The sequence below is a fragment of the Magnolia sinica genome, chromosome 19, assembly GCF_029962835.1.
Source record: "Magnolia sinica isolate HGM2019 chromosome 19, MsV1, whole genome shotgun sequence".
NCBI classification, from domain to species: domain Eukaryota; kingdom Viridiplantae; phylum Streptophyta; class Magnoliopsida; order Magnoliales; family Magnoliaceae; genus Magnolia; species Magnolia sinica.
In genome coordinates this window covers 7485219-7506833 of record NC_080591.1, presented here as the reverse complement: position 1 = coordinate 7506833, position 21615 = coordinate 7485219, and the positions used below count along the sequence as shown (strand labels likewise).

The 21615-nt window shown below is 39.1% G+C and overlaps 1 protein-coding gene across 3 annotated transcripts; it reads right to left on the bottom strand.

Annotated features, from left to right (window-relative positions):
- Positions 1–11337: 11337 nt before the first annotated feature.
- LOC131235035 (uncharacterized) lies at positions 11338–16697 on the bottom strand. 3 transcript variants are annotated; one of them, XM_058232124.1, is made up of 3 exons: positions 16583–16601; positions 16252–16536; positions 11338–11990 (listed from the first exon to the last, which is right to left on the bottom strand). In XM_058232124.1, the coding sequence occupies exons 2-3, from the start codon at positions 16380–16382 to the stop codon at positions 11519–11521; spliced, it is 603 nt and encodes a 200-aa protein (XP_058088107.1). In that variant the 5' UTR covers positions 16383–16536; positions 16583–16601; the 3' UTR covers positions 11338–11518. The 3 variants fall into 3 exon arrangements, with proteins under 3 accessions (XP_058088107.1, XP_058088106.1, XP_058088108.1); XM_058232123.1 differs by having other exon boundaries at positions 16252–16697; XM_058232125.1 differs by lacking the exons at positions 16252–16536; positions 16583–16601 and adding an exon at positions 13394–13714.
- Between the last annotated feature and the right edge of the window lie 4918 nt (positions 16698–21615).

Genomic DNA, 21615 nt, shown 5'->3' with positions numbered 1-21615 from the left:
TTAATTTCAGATATGGCTCAAACACATTGCAATTGCACTGTCTCTCTCACGCGTGGAAAGGTCTCAGCAAGTTGAGTTTTTCCAAAATACCCCTAAACTTAGCAGAGATGACTTCCCACCGAGCTTTCTTTATCAATAGTCAAATGGAATATTAATGGATAAAAAAATGGGTGCTAAGTGCTAACAGAGTTAGAATTGGGCGGCCGTGCGGTCTTCTTCGCTCAGCGAGATTGGGTAGTGGTGGTCCAATGGAGTGGGCAGTGTGCTGGTCTTCTTACTCGAAAAGACTGGTGGTCGTGGTGGTCCGGTGGATTGCTGGTCGGGAGTCGTGCGGGCGTGTGGCGGGTAGAGAAAGAGAATAAAGGGAAAACGAGCTGGAGTTGGGTGGGGTCGATTTGTGTTTGTTTATATTTTTTTTATAAAAAAATAATAAAAGTTTTATATATATATATATATATATATATAAAATAATAATAATAAATTAATATACTTATTAATCGAGCTCGAGTTCAAGCTTCGAGTCGAGTCGAGTCGAGTTGAGTTAAAATGCCTCGTGGTCGAACTCGGCTTGGACTCAACTCGAGTTACAAAAAATTAGTTTGACTCAGCCCGAGTCGGTCATTCAAGCCGAGTCAATCCAAGCTGACTCGAGTCGAGTCGAGCAAGTTATTCGAGCTAGCTCAACTCGTGAACAGCCCTATCAAATAGGGACTCAGGTTGGGCAGTGACCAGTCGGGGACCGAATTCGCTGCTGGAAAAGCTTGTGGTCCCCACATGTATGTGAGAGGGTCTAAGTTCAAACATCCACTTACTGTTTCCTGTGGTGTGTTCCACGTGAGATTTTGATCTAATTACTTTTTGGGGTCGTGTCTTAAAATGGGCTGAAAAAACGGATGGTCGGCGTGGATGTACAACACGTCATCAAGGTGGGCCCCATGGTGAGGTTAACACCCACTGAGGTGTTATCCGGGGAAAACCTTAGTGGGTATTATCTTGATTGTGTGGGACTCACCTTGATGAATATGTTGAATATCCATGCCGTCCATCCGTTTTTACAGATCATGTCAAGGACTTCATCCCAAAAATTAAGCAGATCAAAATCTCAGTGGGACCACACCACAAGAAACAGTGGTGAATGACCATTAAAAACTTTTTGTGGGCCACAAAAGTTTTGGATCAGTATTTTCCATTCATCCATGTCTGATTGACTTTATCAATAGGTTGTATGGAAAATAAACATTACGGTCGGCCCTAGAAAGTTTTTAATGGTAGGCATTTAATCTCCAATGTTTCTTGTGATGTGCTCCAACTGAGATTTGTATCTGCTTAATTTTTGACATCACGATCTAAAATGGGCTGAAAAAAATGGATGGACGGTACGGATATACAACACGTCATCAAGGTGGGCCCCATAGTGAGGGTAACACCTAATCCCCTCCCATTCATCAGTGGGTAGGCATTATTTCACATAATCTAGTCCACGTGTCCACTTGATTGGTCCATTGTCTATTGCACTGTTTTAGCTAAAACGGATGGTCGTTCTTCTCACTCCATTGTTTTAGCTAAACCTATGTTACTCTCCAACTTTTCACTTCACACATTTAACATACTTGTATCTTGGACTGAAATTTTAACTGTTTGTATTAAAATCATAACGGAATTAATTCCATACTATCATTTTTCGAAAGAGAAACGCTTAAAAATGATCCAACAGCAGGAACTTAAATATTTAGGCCTATTTGATTTTTATTTTAAAATGTAAATACATTGTAAATAATTATTATTATTTAAAATGCTAGTTAAAAGTCTTGGCCTTAAATTTTGGATGCAAAAATTGTGTGGCCCCACCATGATGTACGGATTATATCCATGCTGTGCATCCGTTATGTTAGCTCATGATTCTGTTAGCTCATTTTAGATCATGAGCTTAAAAATAAGGCAGATTTAAAGCTTAAGTAAACCATGGTAAACTAAAAAGTGGGTATTTGAACTCTCATAGTTAATAATTGCTCATGAGCCACAAGAATCATGGATCAAGTTGATGTTTTTGTTCACTGTTTATCAATGTTTGTATAGTCTTATGAGCAGGTCAGATGATAAATAAACATTAGTGTGGGCTCTAAGAAGGCATTAACTTTCAATGGTTGAGGTCCATTATAACTGCTATTTCAAGTGTTGTGGTTCATTTGAGTTATAGATTTGCCTCATTTTTTGGCGCATGTCTTAAAATGGCTTGTGAAATGGGATGGATGGCATGAATGTCACGGTGGGCTTCACATTTGTGTGCATATACAAATATATGAAATTAAATTAAAATTATCATAATTTTTTAGGCAATAATTTTTTTAAAAATGCAAATGCTAGTAAAACTACTAATAACCCGTTTACATTACATTTATAGATAATTAGAAATTGAATAAGTGATCCACATGAACTTAGATATTTAGAAATTAAATAAGTGATGTATATGGTAAGTCGATTTAAACCGTCCAAATTATGGGTCACTATTTAGATGTATCATGAAACAAACTTACAGATAATTGTTTGTTAGAGTATTGGATTGGCGGACATCACCAGATGGTTGAAAATGAAAGCAATCTACTTTAAAAAACACGTTTCCACAGAATCAAAAGGTTAAAGATTGTTTAATTAACATGAATTTCTATGGTAATTTATGTACAGTGGGAGAAAAACTTTGATACTCTGCTAAAGTTTGATGGTTGATACACATGCACTTATAAATTACTTTGATATTGCACAAGTGGCATTTGAGGAAGTCAAATTAAGGTGTTTGAATTATGGGTCGCATTTTTTTATATGCACGAACTAAAATTTAGGCACATTTGACTAACTATGAAATTGGTGGGAGTCTAAATCCTCTGCTTGTCATAAATAAAAAAATTCTTGTTTTCCTGCACTGTGATTTGTGATTAGTCCACTTTATCGCTATCACTGACTTTGTCAGCACTTATGCATTAATTGCAATGTACGAAAATGTGATCCACTTATATTGCAACAAACATAAATTTTCTGTTTTGACAAACAAAGAATTCAGATTCAATTGGTGGACATTAAAATAAAAAATATCCAAAGGTCTTATTTCAACCAACGTTTGTCCACAAATCAGAGGTTATAATTCTTCCACCAATATGATTTTTGAGACTGCTCTATCTTCAACAGATTAACCATCTTGAGTTAACTAACCATCATGCTCTGCCAAGTATCCAATTACTCCGTCCCAATATTCCCCACTGCACATCAAACAAAAGCTCTGTAGGGTCCACTGTAATGCTTGTGTGGCATCCACTCCGTTCATGAGTTCGGCCAGATCATGATAAGACGCAATCCCAAAAATCAGGCGGATCCAAAACTCTTCAAATAAGCCACACCACATGAAACAGTGGAGATGGTACGCCCACCTTTGATACTTTCTTCGGCCAACCAAAGTTTTGGATCTGGCTAATATTTGATTATCCAATAATCCTAGTGGGATTAATCTTTCAAATAAGTTGGATGGTATATTAAACATCAATGTGGGCCCAGTAGGATTCAATGCACAGCGTCCCCGACTTCTCATCCCCACGTTTCCTGCGGTTAGGATTGCAATGGTACTGGCCTGACCCATCACTTAAAACCCAAGGCCCAAACCCAAACCTACATGGGCTACAAAAGATTTTTTGTTGCCCCAAGTCCAACTCGACCCAAAAATTGATACAATTCCTATTTTATCCTTGAAATTTTTCATTATTCATTCATTTATCAAGTGAGCTATGCATGAAAACGAAAAATAAACCACCGGTCAGCATTCAAGATAAAAAGTTGTATAAGGATTAGAATGACATATTTATAAGATGACACATGTATATAAAAAGTGTGGTCCACCTTGAGGTGGATTAGGTAGGGTCAGACTAAAATGACTTGAGCCTGAGCCCGAGCCCCAGCCTGACCAGCTTGCCTAACCGTGATGTGGCCCGCTTGAATTTTGAATCTTACTAAGTTTTGGACTCACATCCTAGCAAGAACTCACACAAATAAAGACATCAAATGGTTATGCAAATTGGGTCCATCCATATGCATCAACGGCTTATGTCGCCTAAGAAAAACACCTATTAGACAATCCTATCTGAAGGATCCATGCACATTAAAATAAGGGTGAAAAATCAAAACAGTTAAAACAGTCAAATATGCGGTTGGATAAACTATAGAAAAAAGTATTGGAAAGTGTTGTTTCATGGGTTGTACTTTTTAAAAAGGAAGTCATCAGTCCTCATAAACCTGATGGATACATCATCCTGCATTGAAGCCTGTGGAGAGATGGCTCTAACATATTTGGTTCTTCAAGATCTATGGATTCTACCATATCCTGTCTCTGATAGAGGCTTCCTACAACACACCCTGACATGTTGCAATGCATGAGGTTTACTGCAATACATTCCAATGGTTTTGCAATAAGATACATCAAACCGTAGCCTCTGGTTTGGAATCAAGGTTTAAAGTATCATCTCGGACCGATGCATACCAGTATCGCCCATGAGCAATATGGCCGTAACGCCTCTGTATTGGCCAAAACAGCCTAATAGAGGTGCAATTAGGGGTGTACACGAACCGAGCTAGCTCAACTCGACTCGAAAAAGTTCGATTCGATTCAGTTTGAAGCCGAGTTCGAGTCAACCCGAGCTTATTTTTTGAGCTCGAAAATGAGTTCGAGCTGAGACCCCAGCTCGACTCTAACTCGGATCGAACCCAACTCGAATTGAACTCGGATCGAACCAGTTTGGTGACTTGGTTACTTTGATATTGATGTTGCTCACCAAGTGTTTGATGAAATGACTCAACGAAGTGTGGCTGGTGGCAAGGAAGGTGTGTATACGAAACAAGTACTTTTTTTTTTTCTTAATTTCATGTTTGCCCTGCTCAATTTCTAGTTTGCCCCGCTGAAATTCAAGCTTGCCCCGTTCAATTTCGTGTTTACCCCACTCAACTTTATGTTTGCCCCACTGAATTTTATGTTTGTCCCGCTGAAATTCAAGTTTGCTTTGCTTAATTTTATGTTTGCCCCGTTGAATTTTCAGTTTGCCTCGCTCAATTTCATGTTTGTCACGCTGAATTTCATGTTTGGAATTTAAGATGCAACTGATTGGGTCCTTCTACCTTGGATTAATCCTACTTTTTATCTACCCTTCCTAGACCTAACATTTGTTTGATTTTAACTTAAGTAAATCTCGAAATGATGCCATAGCTGCAGTTGCAGTTGTGAGTGATAGATGACATAGGAGAAGTAACTATCTTCAACTCTAAAATAACCATTTCAACCATATAATCAACAATTAATCATTTTCTAGCTTGCCCCTTTGCTTGGTACAGAGCAAAGAAAATTGACTGAAAGCAGCCTAACAAACTATACTTTAGCTTGGATAAGATATGACTCAGCTCTTTCCCAAATCTTTTCCTAAACTCTATTATCTATTTTCATCGTTAATATTTTTTTCTCACCAAGATACACAGCCAAAACTTCCTTGTTCTCGTCTTTGATTTTTTTTTCTTCTTTTTTGTTGTGAAGAGTAGTTTTATAGATTGATTAAATACTCAATTGGTGCAAAACTTGCCAACTGAATGAAACAATCTTTTTATTTGACTAGCATCACCAAACTTCAATTTTTCAAAAATAAAAATAAAATTTAGGGCCCCAATTCTTTCCTGCCAACCAAGTATATGCAGACCCTATGACCCTATTTCCGATTTGCCCTGCTTAATTTTCAGTTTGCCTTGCTCAATTTCTAGTTTGCCCGCTCAATTTCTAGTTTGCCTCGCTCAATCTTCGGTTTATCCCGCGCAATTTCTAGTTTGCCCCGCACAATTTCCATTTTGACCGCGAACTAATTGAAATTGACCGCGAAGTGAATGAAATGAATTTTCGACCATCAACCCGATGGAATCTTGGAAAATAACTAGGTTGGTTGGCTAAATTAGCTTCTCCTACCCCTAAATCATATGTGGTACGTTAAGTAAATCATTTTAGTTTAGGAGATATGCTTGTTAAATAAATAGGCAAAGAAATGAATTAAAAGATAGAAAAATATTTTTATATACTTATACATATTTACATAATTATGTATTAGAGAAAAAAGTAAAGAGGAAAAAGTTCTCCCTAAAAAAAAAAAATGTGCCACCACAGTATGTGTTTTTTTTTTCTGTATTGCTTTTGTGGGCCCTATCATGAGGTCTTTATTATATCCACACCGTTCATCTATTTGTCGAGCTCATATTAAGACTTGAGACAAAAAATAAGATAGATCTAACTATCAAGTGGACCGAACTATAGAAGGCAGTGGGGAATTAAACGTCTACCATTGAAACCTTTTTAGGGCTTACGGAAGTTTTGGATCATTATGAAATTTGTTTCTCCTCTTCATCCGGGTCTTTGTACGCAGTGAAGGAACATCACAGTAGGCCCCATCTGAGTTCCCATCGCAGGACCTTCCGTCAGTGCCCGTCTCTGCACGCCGGCCAGAGGAAGGCAGGGGTATTTTCATCCTCAAATTTGGTGTCCGTATGAGGAGGTCTAAGTGCGTATGTTAAGTTTGTATTGCTTCATACAAACCACTGGATAAAAGGTGGGGTCCACAGTCGTAAATTTCTCTGAAACCGAATAGGGACTCGGGTTCGGTAGTGACAAGTTCAGTACCGAATTCGCTGCTTGAAAAGCCCCGTGGTTCCCACCTGTATGTGAGGGGGTCTAAGTTTAAACATCCACTTACTGTTTACTGTGGTGTGGTCCACTAGAAATTTTGATTCAATTAATTTTTCGTATAATGTCCTAAAATGGGCTGAAAAACGGATGGTCGGCGTGGATATACAACAAGTCATCAAGGTGGGCCCCACGGTGAGGATAACACCTAGTGGGTGTTATCATAACTGTGTGGGACCCATCTTGATAAATATGTTGTATATCCATGCCGTCCATCTGTTTTTCAGATCATTTTAAGGACTTCCTCCCAAAAATTAAGCAGATCAAAATCTCAGGTGGACCACACCACAGGAAACAGTGGTGAATGACCATTAAAAACATTTTGTGGGCCACAAAAGTTTTGGATCAATCTGAACCTTGTATTTTCCCTTCATCCAGGTCTGATTGACCTTATCAACAGGTTGTATGGCAAATAAACATTACGGTCGGCCCTAGAAAGTTTTTAATGGTGGGCGTTCAATCCCCAATGTTTCTTGTGATGTGCTCCAACTGAGATTTGGATCTGCTTAATTTTTGACATCATGATCTAAAATGGGCTGAAAAAAATGGATGGACGGTATGGATATACAACACATCATCAAGGTGGGCCCCACAGTGAGGATAACACCTAATCCACTCCCATTCATCAGTGGCTGAAAAAACGGATGGTCGTTCTTCTCACTCTATTGTTTTAGCTAAACCTATATTACTCTCCAACTTTTCACATCACATTTTCAACCTACTTGTATCTTGGACTGAAATTTTAACTATTTTAATTAAAATCATAACGGAATTAAACCCATACTACCATTTTTCGAAAGAGAAACACTTAAAAACGATATAACAGCAGGAACTTAAATATTTAGGCCTATTTGATTTTTATTTTATAATGTAAATACATTGTAAATATTCATTATTATTTACTCTGCTAGTTAAACGTTTTGGACACAAAAATTGTGTGGCCTACCACGATGCATGGATCATATCCATGCTGTGCATCAATTCTATAAGCTAATTTTAGATAATGAGCTTAAAAATGAGGCACATCTAAAGCTCGAGTAAACCATAGTAGACTAAAAAGTGGGTATTTGAACTCTTATAGTTAATAATTGCTTATGGGCCACAAGAATTTTGGATCAATATGATGCTTTTGTTTACTGTTTATCAATGTTTGTATAATCTTATGAGCAGGTCAGATGATAAATAAACATTAGTGTAGGCTCTAAGAAGGCATTAATGTTCAACGGCTGAGGTCCATTATAACCGCTATTTCATGTGTTGCGGTTCATTTGAGTTATAGATTTGCCTCATCTTTTGAGGCATGTCTTAAAATGGGCTTGTGAAATGGGATGGATGGCATGAATATCATGGTGGGCTTCACATTTGTGTGCATATGCAAATATATGAAATTAAATTAAAATTATCATAATTTTTTAGGCAATAATTTTTTTTAAAAGGCAAATGATAGTAAAACTACTAATAACCCATTTACATTACATTTGTAGATAATTAGAAATTGAATAAGTGATCCACATGAACTTAGATATTTAGAAATTAAATAAGTGATGTATATGGTAAGTCGATTTAAACCGTCCAAATTATGGGTCACTATTTAGATGTATCATGAAACAAACTTACAGATATTTGTTTGTTAGAGTATTGGATTGGCGGACATCACCAGATGGTTGAAAATGAAAGCAATCTACTTTAACAAACACGTTTCCACATAATCAAAAGGTTAAAGATTGTTTAATTAACATGAATTTCTATGGTAATTTATGTACAGTGGGAGAAAAACTTTGATACTCTGCTAAAGTTTGATGGTTGATACACATGCACTTATAAATTACTTTGATATTGCACATGTGGCATTTGAGGAAGTCAAATTAAGGTGTTTGAATTATGGGTCGCATTTTTTTATATGCACAAACTAAAATTTAGGCACATTTGACTAACTATGAAATTGGTGGGAATCTAAATCCTCTGCTTGTCACAATTAAGGAAATTCTTGTTTTCCTGCAATGTGATTTGTGATTAGTCCACTTTATCGCTATCACTGACTTTGTCAGCACTTGTGCATTAATTGCAATGTACAAAGATGTGATCCAATTATATTGCAACAAACATAAATTTTCTGTTTTGACAAACAAAGAATTCAGATTCAATTGGTGGACATAAAAATAAAAAAATATCCAAAGTTCTTATTTCAACCAACGTTTGTCCACAAATCAGAGGTTATAATTCTTCCACCAATATGATTTTTGAGACTGCTCTATCTTCAACAGATTAACCATCTTGAGTTAACTAACCATCATGCTCTGCCAAGTATCCAATTACTCCCTAACTGTCCCAATATTCCCCACTGCACATCAAACAAAAGCTCTGTAGGGTCCACTGTAATGCTTGTGTGGCATCCACTCCGTTCATGAGTTCGGCCAGATCATGGTAAGATGCAATCCCAAAAATCAGGCGGATCCAAAACTCTTCAAATAAGCCACACCACATGAAACAGTGGAGATGGTACGGCCACCTTTGATACTTTCTTCGGCCAACCAAAGTTTTGGATCTGGCTAATATTTGATTATCCAATAATCCTAGTGGGATTAATCTTTCAAATAAGTTGGATGGTATATTAAACATCAATGTGGGCCCAGTAGGATTCAATGCACAGCGTCCCCGACTTCTCATCCCCACGTTTCCTGCGGTTAGGATTGCAATGGTACTGGCCTGACCCATCACTTAAAACCCAAGGCCCAAACCCAAACCTACATGGGCTACAAAAGATTTTTTGTTGCCCCAAGTCCAACTCGACCCAAAAATTGATACAATTCCTATTTTATCCTTGAAAATTTTCATCATTCATTCATTTATCAAGTGAGCTATGCATGAAAACGAAAAATAAACCACCGGTCAGCGTTCAAGATAAAAAGTTGTATAAGGATTAGAATGACATATTTATAAGATGACACATGTATATAAAAAGTGTGGTCCACCTTGAGGTGGATTAGGTAGGGTCAGACTAAAATGACTTGAGCCCGAGCCCGAGCCCCAGCCTGACCAGCTTGCCTAACCGTGATGTGGCCCGCTTGAATTTTGAATCTTACTAAGTTTTGGACTCACATCCTAGCAAGAACTCACACAAATAAAGACAACAAATGGTTATGCAAATTGGGTCCATCCATATGCATCAATGGCTTATGTTGCCTAAGAAAAACACCTATTAGACAATCCTATCTGAAGGAGCCATGCACATTAAAATAAGGGTGAAAAATCAAAACAGTTAAAACAGTCAAATATGCAGTTGGATAAACTATAGAAAAAAGTATTGGAAAGTGTTGTTTCATGGGTTGTACTTTTTAAAAAGGAAGTCATCAGTCCTCATAAACCTGATGGATACATCATCCTGCATTGACGCCTGTGGAGAGATGGCTCTAACATATTTGGTTCTTCAAGATCTATGGATTCTACCATATCCTGTCTCTGATAGAGGCTTCCTACAACACACCCTGACATGTTGCATGCATGAGGTTCACTGCAATACATTCCAATGGTTTTGCAATAAGATACATCAAACCGTAGCCTCTGGTTTGGAATCAAGGTTTAAAGTATCATCTCAGGCCGATGCATACCAGTATCGCCCATGAGCAATATGGCCGTAACGCCTCTGTATTGGCCAAAACAGCCTAATAGAGGTGCAATTAGGGGTGTACACGAACCGAGCTAGCCCGGTTAGCTCGCTCAACTTGACTCGAAAAAGCTCGATTCGACTCAGTTTGAAGCCGAGTTCGAGTCAACCCGAGCTGATTTTTTGAGCTCGAAAATGAGTTCGAGCTGACCCCAGCTCGACTCTAACTCGGATCGAACCCAACTCGAATTGAACTCGGATCGAACCAGTTTGGTGACTTGGTTACTTTGATATTGATGTTGCTCACCAAGTGTTTTGATGAAATGACTCAACGAAGTGTGGCTGGTGGCAAGGAAGGTGTGTATACGAAACAAATACTTTTTTTTTTTCTTGATTTTTATGTTGCTTAGAAGGTGTTTGATAAAATACCTGTAAAACAATTGCTGCCTTATGTAAAACAATGAGATTTTGAAGCTGCAGTCCATGTGTTTGTGAAAATGCTGCACATGTGAACTCGGCTCGAATTGGCCCGAACTGCTGACCGAACTGAACTGAGCTGTCCAGTCAGGCTTGAAGACCAAGCCAAGCCAAGTTTGAGCTGGGGTCAGCTAGTGGCCAAGCCAAGTCAAACTGAGGCCAGCTCGACTCAGTTCAACTCGATGTACATCCCCAGGTGCAATACAGCGCAATATGGCGCCGTCTGTGGTGAACAATACACAGCACCATAGAATACCCACCTACACCAATTTAAAACCTTGGTTGGAATCCTTTCAATGACCCGAAATATCTAACATTGGAAGACCCTAACCACCAATCCTGGGTTCAAGTAGAATGTTGATAATTGCTGTCTATTCCTCGGTCACCAATCAATTTGACATGATCGTCAGGTATTCAACCATTAGCTCCACTTGTCAGAATTGGAAATCCGCATACACTGCTCAAATCTTTGGTAGCAGATCCTGTAATTGCACCAACAAAAACTCAATTTGCCCACAAAACATATAAATTTCACTAATTCCCGTCAACTCTTCAACCATTGTATTACAAAATCTCACATTTTAACCAGCATCACCAGTCTATTTCATGGCTTGGAAAAAAACAAAGGCCTTAAAATATTTACACTAAGAAGAGAAGGGGAGAAACTGCCAAGGAATTAAGTTTGGCCATCAGTTATTTTGCAGCATCCACTGCATTATGTCCTTCCGGAAGACACCTTCAAATCCGTCTCTTCTATAGCACGGCTTGGGCATGACGGATGCAGAATACACATTCATGTATTGGCCATTCATGCCGGCCGCCTTCGTGGGCCTCAACATCATGGCCAAGGTAGGAAAATTTATTGGACGGACATTCATTGACGAGGAGAAGAACTGCCTATCAGATTCCCGGTCAGGGATTTTGCCATTGTTGGGCCTTTGGGTCCCCAGAGGTTGTTGGCCTGGGTTTACTGTATGCCTGGCTGTGCTGCTGTTCGGTGGCTGTGGCTTTCCTGGAGGATCGCCCCGAATATGAGCAGATGGTTTCATTCGGTCGAGCCACCGAAGAATCCAGTTTCCAAGATTCCTACCAACCTCGATGTCTCTTTGCTGTATGTTCTGGTGAACCTTGAGTGCCATATCGAAAACAGCATGGGTCCGCCTGCAAACAACAGATCAGCACCAATGTTAGTTGTAGGGAATATGTTACTGTAAGGAAAACATAACCAGAAGCCAGTATGCAAATAAACAAACCTGAAAAGGGGGCAATGGGTATAAAAGCTACAACAACCATACTGAATTAGTGTTCTATTTACCTGGTGCAACCTGGTTATCGAGTCAATAAGACCTCGACACCAAATCACAAAGAAATGGAAAAGAGTACTTGCATGTCAATCAATGTGACTGCCACTATTAATGGATCTATCGATTGATCCATTGGTGAATTTAAGTGTAGCTCCAATGTTAACACATTGATCACTTCATATGTCAATTTTTCCTTCCATCATTGGCATCTTCAAAAGCTGGCACCTGTCGGGTGAAATTGTGGAGGTTTTTGGTTTCAAATAGTGCAGCCTAGTGCAATGTGTCAGGTTTGGTAAGCATCTCAAGAATTATTTTGGGAACTCCGGATAGTAGATGAGCATCTAAGATAAGTTAAAAAACCAAATGGACATCATCATCATGTAAGCTTTATCCCAACTAATTGGAGTAGAATCCTTTTTCACCATTCTTGTCATATTGTTCGGATTCATGTTGGCATTTACGGTGTAAGTTTAACGCCGGCTGCCAACCTAATGCAACCCTCCTTTATCCAGGCTGGGGGACTGGCAATGAGAGCACAAAACTTCCACAGGCACAATGTAATAAACTATTACATAGCTTGATTACAATCAAGTGCTATCTAATAGTCTACTACATAGGTTGTTTACAATCAATGAGTTGCAAAACCGAATGGACGCTAAATGAAAAAGATTCCCCAGACGGAAACTACCACAGTATCGCAACCTTCAAGGCCATATGCAAGAAGATGAAAAGTTCTGTAAGAGAATACCCAAAGAATCTCTGATTCCCTTTTCTTTCCTAAGTCTCTGCAGTGTTGTTTTCCTCTCTCAAAAACTACTTTCTACCCCAGCTTAAGGAACCAAAAGTTGAGATGAAGGTTTGCAGATGAGTTGCAGTGTACTGTATCGGTAACCAATGACACAAAGTTGCATCACCCTCTATCGGGCTGTTTCGTGCTAAGGACTCCCTTTGGGACCCCTTGTCACCTTGGTTGTTAAGAACTCTGTTACGGTGGTTAGGCATGTCTCGAATTAGGCATGTTATAAAGGAGATCTGAAGTTTAAGATTCAGAGGTGCATTCCCTGGCTATAGAGGGTTATAATAGGCCAATGCTGTTAGTTGGGGCTCGGCATTCCATGTCCTAGCCCTTTGTTTCGCACATTTCCACACTTGTTGTTTTTCCAGACCTTTTAAGGAGGTTCAATTTGTTGATTCTCACAAGGTAACGTCTATAGTGGTAACAGCAAGTTAAGTCAAGCAATGGAAGGGAAAGAGGGATACTTGAAGAGCATTGGCTGGTGTGCTTTCATTTGCTTCACTTCCTTGGAAGTTTCATCTTACTTCCACAGATACCTATTTTTTCTTTTGATGCTCCATTCAATCTCTAATAAAAAAGATATACTTTGGGTACTCATGTCTTTAAAAAGGTTAGTGATAATGGCCCCATCCAATAGAGAGAAGAATGGGTCTAGATGAACATAGGATGCTAAATGAAGAATTGATATGCTTCAGATTAGGTTTTCCAGTTTGTTGCATAACCCTGTCTTGTGCTTCAAATTTTAAAATGACAAAGGTACAATGACATCATAGAAAACCCCAGTATCACCTCTTCTAAAAGCAGGTACAATGTTCTTGGTTTGGAGATGGTTCTGAAAATTCAAGAAAGGCCTTTTATCTTCTCCCATCGAAGCAGATAAATAAACATGTATTGGCAGATTTCAAGTAGGATACAAATTAGACAAATTAGTCAATAATGGCAAAAAATATCCACATAGCAACTACGCATTTATGTCATGACATAGCAGGTTGATGATGACACCAGTTCCATCAGGAGAAGGTCAATATCCCAAATCTATCTACTGAAAGTATAATGATAGGCTGACAAAGAGGACTCCCATAATGATTTTTTTCCTGCTTACATGGGCTGTAGCTTTCCAAACATCATCACATCCTCTTAGCCTTTCTCCCAGTATTTTGGGATTGGCTTTTAAATGATGTTGGAAAAGGTTTTATGATCAACTGCCCACCGGACATCAAACTCTCTTTTATCCTAGCTACGGAACTAGCCATGGTAGAAGCTCAAATTGACGGAACCTAGTGACGCAACAAAGCCACACCAGTGGTAACCACTGGCCCCATTAAACACACATACCCCAAAAGGTAAGGAGGCAAAAGAGGGTCATGGAGGGTACTTATCAGACATATCACAGTCACAGAGCACAATGCACACAATAGCACATTGGGCTCTATCACATCAAGTAATAAGAACAAGCACCCAAGTTGGCACCAAGGTATACGCTTGTACTACCATCAAAACAAACGTGGAGAGAACACACTCAAAATTCCAGAAGGATGGTCTAAAATTTCCTTCAGTGGGTTTTCTTTATCATTGCCTTTAGTTCTGATAGTGATAGTAGTTTTAAAAATGTTGATGATATTTCACTTTTTGAATTTTAATCCCTTGCATTTTAAACTCTTAAATTTGAATGGTGCATATGGGGATAGAAACAATGGGAATTCTTGCATTCTCAAATTTGTATATATAATTGAAATTTTTGGTGGGAATTAAAAATGATAGCTAGTTCTTCTAATTCATAGCCAAGCTGTTTTTATATAATCTCATATTCATTAAATATATAAGATCTTATTTCAAGTGAGGAAGGTCAGAATCCAGGCCGGCAGGATCAGGATCCCCAAATTGAGCAGATCTTTTGGCCATTTGGACCAGTGGACATTCTCGAAGCCCAATTTGCACCTCAGATACAGTGGTCTGAGGCTTGAAAAATGGATAATCCGCAACACTTTCCAAAGACCCAAAGCATCAAAACCCAATGTGAATTGTGGCTCGCATGCTAACATGGAAAACATGTGAAAGTTCTCGGTCATACGCCAGGTGGGGCTCAATGTGAGCACACCCAGCCTCACCGCAAAATAAGACTAGCCCACTCATCTGGATGGTACATCAATATAGGCTCAATGTGAACACGCCCTGTCCCAAAATACAGGTTGGTCCACTGATCGGGAAGGTACCCAGATATAGGCCCTACTGTTTTTTCTTTCTAACTTTCTACTTCCCTCGAGTAAGTTTATGGATCAGGTCATGTTCACAGCCAGCCCCAGAAATATACCGGTCCAGATCTGACAAGTATGCTTATGACTCACCTCTTTTTTTTTTTTTTTTTTCTTTCAGAGAGAGAGAGAGAGAGAGAGAGAGAGTGATTCACCTCTGCAATCTCTCCTCCTGCGAATCCCCATTTCTTGGGATCAAAGAGTAACCCAAACATGAAACAACCCATCATGGATTACCCGACGCACATGGTTGGTGGGTGATTGCATGCATCCGCAGGGAATAGTCTCGCCTCAAAAGGGAGAAAGGACACCCTGTCGTCATCAAAAAAAAAAAAAAAAGCAAAAAAGAAAAAGAAAAAGAAAGTAACCCAAACATGATATTCCAACAGTATATTTCCCTTGTATAAGTTTACAACTTGGGTCATGTTCATGGTCAGGCCAACCAATGCCTGATTCTGATCTCAAACATGTATGCCCATAATTCACCTCGCCAATCCCTCTTCCAGAGGATAGCCAATTCCATTGCATTTCCTGGGATTGAAGACAACACCATACACGATTTCTTAATAGGAATACATGTTTCATTCGAAATTCAAGAGCTGGCTTCTGTGATTGGATTTATTTACAAATGCAAAAAGATTCCTATATCTATAATAATCTCTCTTACCCTTTTCACCTTTCTTGCTATGAATAAATAAAGAACGTCTTATGATTATGAAACTTTAAAAAAAAATGTTCTCATCTGAATGGTGGAAATTGAATCCTGTATATAGAAGGGAGGGGTGGATGTAGCCAATGGATCAAGGCAGCGTATTGTGAATCCACCATGCGTGGGCTCAATTCCGGTCATTCGCTCATCATTCCTTTCCTTTGATTATTATTTATTATTTATTATTTTTCTTTTGTAAAGACGAAGAAATTAAATTAGATTTATAATATTCCTATTTACGGTGTCGAAGAATCATAAAGAACATCTTATGAAACTTTTTAAAAAAAAGTTCACATCTCAAACCTTCAAAGATATTAAGATCGAAAGAAGCAGTATAAGATTGAGAGAGAGAGAGAGAGACCTGTGAAGGAAGAGACGGATCTTGGGGTGATTAGGGCCGACGAGGCGTCGTTGGAGTTTGAGAGCCAACCTGTATGTTCGTTTCAATCCCAAGAAGTATGCAGTTCCCAACGTTATCTCCCATAGCACCATCTCTCTCTCTCTCTCTCTCTCTCTCTCTCTCTTTCTCTCTCTCTCTTCGCTTGCAGAAGAAGGGAAAGGAAGACGAATACCTACTTTATCTTTCTTTCTCTCTCTCGCGTTTGCGGAATCGCTTGTGGAAAAGGAAAAATCTCTCTCTCTCTCTCTCTCTCTCTCCCTCTCTTCGCTTGCAGAAGAAGGGAAAGGAAGACAAATGCCTACTTTATCTTTCTTTCTCTCTCTCGCGTTTGCGGAATCGCTTGTGGAAAAGGAAAAATCTCTCTCTCTCTCTCTCTCTCTCTCTCTCTCTCTCACTCTCTTTTGCGGAATGGCTTGCGGAAGAGGGAAGTGGAAGAGGGAGATCTGTTTATAAATGTACTCCTGCGTAACAGACTTGCAAGAAATAAGGCGACTCCTATCCTACTATGCCGGACCATGTTACGTATTGTACACGTGTAGTATAACTGTACGTATGGAACATATTTACCTCCATCTACTCCGTTAAAATACTGATCTTTTCTTTAAATGGTGCTAATTCCTACATCTTGTGGATATAAAAAATCGTATTCTAAATAAACGAATGGTAAAGGATTTAAACAGTCAATGTGCTCATTTCAGATGGCGAGTACCTTCATAGCAACGTATGTTTTTTAATATTTTCACGCATGGTGGGTCCCATGCCTTGGACGGTTCGGATTTAGGTGAAGGAATTCCAAGTTACAAATACCTGTTTTATGCCATATTCTCGCAGGGTATAGTGTATTTCCTCTCTCTCTCTCTCTATGTGTGTATATATACACACACGCGAGAAAATTACCACTGTAAATGCTACTCGAGCTCATGGGAACTTCCCGTGAGGTGAAACTGCGTGGGCCCACCGTGGTGCGTGTCGAACATCTACCCCATCAGTAAGATGTAACATTCCATGGTGGGCTAGGGCTTAAAAAGTAAGTCAATCTATGATTTTGTAGGCTACACCACATGCAAAAGTTGAGACGGTTATCCTCCATTAAAAAATTCATAATCATTTGTTAGGACAACTGAGATGTGATTCACAAATTCAGCCCATCTACTATGTGTATCTCACTTGGATAATGAGTTAGACCATGTTTCATGTACATCAAAATTTCATGTGAACCCCACCAAATGCTTTTGTATGTTTTAGGTATGTCTTCACATGATTTTAGATGGTATGGCCCACCTGAGTTCTGTATACGGTTGCTTTTGGGATATCCCATAATTTAAAGAAGACCCATCAAATGCACATTATTGATGTTCAACATTCTTTATGATGGGCCCACACAACTCAATTTCATGGGAAGTTTCTAGAACTTTTTTCATGTATATATATATATATATGGAAAAGGTACTATGCGGCTCAACCTCATGACGAGCTCCCATGAGGTTGAGCTGTGTGGGCCTCATCGTAATGCGTGTTGACCATCAACATCGTGCATTTGATGGGTCCCCTCTAAATTATAGGATATCCCAAAAATCATCCGTATACAAAACTCAGGTGGGCCATACCATCTAAAATCATGTGAAGACATGCCAAAAACATATAAAAGCACTTGGTGGGGCCCACTTGAGTTTTGAATGCTGCTGAAACTTGGTCTAAACCCTCATACAAGTGGGACACACATAATGGATGGGTTAGATTTGCAAACCACATGTCGGTGGGTCCAAAAAACTGATTATGAATGTTTTAATGGTGCATGGCCTCTCCCCACTTCTGTATGTGGTGTGTCCCACACAAGTCATGAATTGACTTGATTTTTGAGACCTAGGCCTACGATGGAATGGTGCATCTGAATGATGGGGTAGATGTTCAAAATGCATCACGGTGGGGCCCACACAGCTCGACCTCATGTGACGGACTCTTGAGGTCGAGCGCATATATCAGTTCGTACGTATAACGTACGAACTTTTTTGAGAACCCATCATACGTGATGTGGATCCAAAATCTGAACCGTTCATGTGAAGCAGCACCTCGTGAAACCTGTGGAGGCCAATTTTTACTTTGATCTAAAACTTTGATGGGCCATGAAAAATGAAAACAATTTCCTCCCTTGATTTGTATTTCTCTTTGCTATGGCCCACGAGAATCTTAGATCAGAGTGAAAATTTGTCATCGGGGGTTTCATGAGATTCCGCATCACATGGACCATTCAGATTAGACACCCATGACACATGTGCAAAGGTGCGCACATGCGTAGGTGCGCAGGGGAGCATGACTCACTCTGTCTCTCCCTCTCGCTATATATATATAACGGACGCCATCAGTCATTTGGTCCGGAAGCCTCTGCAATACCCGCGTGAAAACCCAGGCCCGTGGCGCCCACCATATTGTATATTTTAAAAATCCATTCCGTCCATCAGGCTCTATCCTCTAGATTATGCGGCCATGGAAAAAATCAGAGAGATCCACGGTTAAGATGAGTCATACCATATGGAACAATGGAGATGGGATGCTAACCATAGGTGATGGTGTATATATTTCATCAAACCCGTTAATCAGGTGTATTCACCAGTAATAAGGGAACATGTGAAATATGAGATCGATTAAAATCTCAGGAGGGCCACACCTTGTGAACTTATTGGTTGTGGTAGCAATTTTATATTGTTCCAATTGGTGTGGCGTTTATATGTCTTTAATACTCTTTATATTATTTATATGCGACGAAAATATTTCTTCTCATCTGACGGACGGAGTGGATTGTATATATACTGCATGGTGGAGCCCACATAGAATGAGTGTTTTATGCTCTGAAAAAAACAGTGTGCTGTAGGCAATTCAGTCCATCGTTTGGGCGTCTTTTGAATGATCAAGAAAGAGCCAGCACCACACCGACGGGAATACTTTAATAAGAGAAAATCCGTGCATTCATCACGTGTGGCCCACAGTAAGTGCGCTGTTTGGAAGAGGATTGCGTTGTGTGTCGACGTCACCAAGTTTTGTAGGCCCCACCATGATGCATGTTTTATATCCACACCGTCCATCCACTTGACGAGACAATTTTAAGGTGTGAACCAGAAATGAGGCAGATCTCAAGTTAACTGCACCAAAGAAAGAAATGGGATTTAATGCTTTTGGGGCCCACCTTTACGCAAGTGTTACATATGCATTCCGTCCATCAGTTTTCCCGACTCCATGATCTCAAAAATGAATTAGATCCAGATCTCAAGTGGACCACACCACAAGAAATAATGGTCATTGACAATAAAAAACTTCCTGTGGGCCACGAAAGTTTTGGATCAAACTGATATTTGTGTTTTTCCCTCATCCAGGTTTGCCTGACTTTGTCAACTGGTTGGATGGAAAATAAACTTTACGATGGACCTTGAAATTTTTAACAGCAGATGTTCAATGATCATTTTGTTCGCTTGTTGTGGTTTACTTGAGATTTTTTTTTATTTTTTATTTTTTCTACTTTAATATTTAGGATAGAGAAATTTACGCTGTAGACGATACCTTTTATCCAGCTGTTTTTATGAAGGATACAAACTTTACCTTACCAACTTAGACTTTACAAGTATAGGACGAAAAAATAAAAAAATAAAAAAAAATATATATATATATATTTTTATTCTTTAAAGGAGGCTTATAGCTACGGATTATAACTGTAGCTATACACACCATAAGCCAGTCTGCCAACCTCCCCCTGAAAATAAACCTCAATTAGGGTGGACTCGCCAAACTATTGGCCCCCCTGCCACTTGCTAGCTTGTCTGGCAGTGCCATGCCAATTTGGCGGCCCCCCTATGGTTATGGATTATAACCATAGCCATAGGTACCGTCCAACATTTTTTTTGCTATCCAATCAAAAGAAATAGTCACATCAAATGAAATCTTTTTTTTTTTTTTTTTTGCTTTTTGGCACTGAATTCATGGTTTCCAAACATGGCCTAATGGAAAGAAGGTAAAGATAATAATAAATAAAATAAAAAATACAATTATTTAAGATGAGATAGTGTTGTTGGCTTTACAGAACAGTCGAATAATCTTCATTTTCATGGCTCACAAGATATTAAGGCACTAACTTTCATTTGAAGATGGCTTTTATTGCCTGATTTTACATATAAAAGAATTCAACTCGTGAGAACCTCTTGTATTTGAGAAAATGCCTGATGTGTTACCATTTGGATTAGCTTCAAAATAAGAATGTATGGTTGTCTTGCCAATATTCTGAATTCTTTTTTCTGCAAACTCAATTGTGCTGTCAGAAAGATTTGGCTATATGATAAAAACCTGTCTTAGTGAATAGTGATTATTACTTTAACTTTGGAATGCCTTTTGGAATTGAGTGAGGCAACCTAGGACTTAAGTGAGACAATGTAAAAATTAAGCGAGGGAACCTAGGATTTGGGCAAGGGAACCTTGAATTGAACGAGGCAAATTACAAATTGAGTGAGGCAATGTAGAAATTCAGCGAGGCAAACTAGGAATTGAGCGAGGTAACCTAGGAATTAAGCAAGACAACCTAGAAATTTAGCGAGGGAACCTAGAAATTCAGCAAGGCAACCTAGGTATTGAGCGAGGCAACATAAAAATTCAGCGAGACAAACTACAAATTGAGCGAGACAACCTAAGAATTGAGCGATCAAACTACAAATTGAGTGAGACAATCTAGAATTTTAGCGAGGGAACCTAGGAATTAAGCGAGGCAACCTAGGAATTAAGCGAGACAAACTACAAATTCAGCGAGGCAACCTAGAAATTCAATGAGGCAACCTAGGAATTCAGCGAGGTAACCTAAGAATTGAGCGAAACAAACTACAAATTAAGCGAGGCAAACATGAAATTGAGCGCGGCAAACATGAAATTGAGCGGGGTAAACTTAAAATTCATTGGGGCAAACTTGAATTTTGGCGGGGCAAACATGAAATTTAGTAGTGCAAACGTGAAATTTAGCGGGCTAAACTTGAAGTTTAGCGGGGCAAACATGAAAATGAGCTAGGCAAACATGAAATTAAGTGAGGCAAATACGAAATTTAGATGAAATAAGACATAAACACATAAACTAAACAATCAAGCACTTGATAAATTTGAGCGAGCTTCAGATAAAATGGAAAAAACCTCAACTAAAATTGAGCGAGGCAAACATGAAATTGATTGAGGCAAATATCCAATTTAAGGAAGCAAATTTGCATTTCAACGAGGCAAGTTTCTTTACTTAGCATAGTTTGCACTATACAGAACCTGTACATTCTTGTATAATAAAATATGAGTGCATTAGTTGCACCC

Bases quoted from the DNA above. Each gene is read 5' to 3' on its own strand.
- LOC131235035 (XM_058232123.1), bottom strand. From the start codon at position 16,382: ATGGTGCTATGGGAGATAACGTTGGGAACTGCATACTTCTTGGGATTG. The intron at 11,991-16,251 runs GTCTCTCTCTCT...TGTTGTTTGCAG, and splicing joins ATCCGTCTCTTCCTTCACAG to GCGGACCCATGCTGTTTTCG.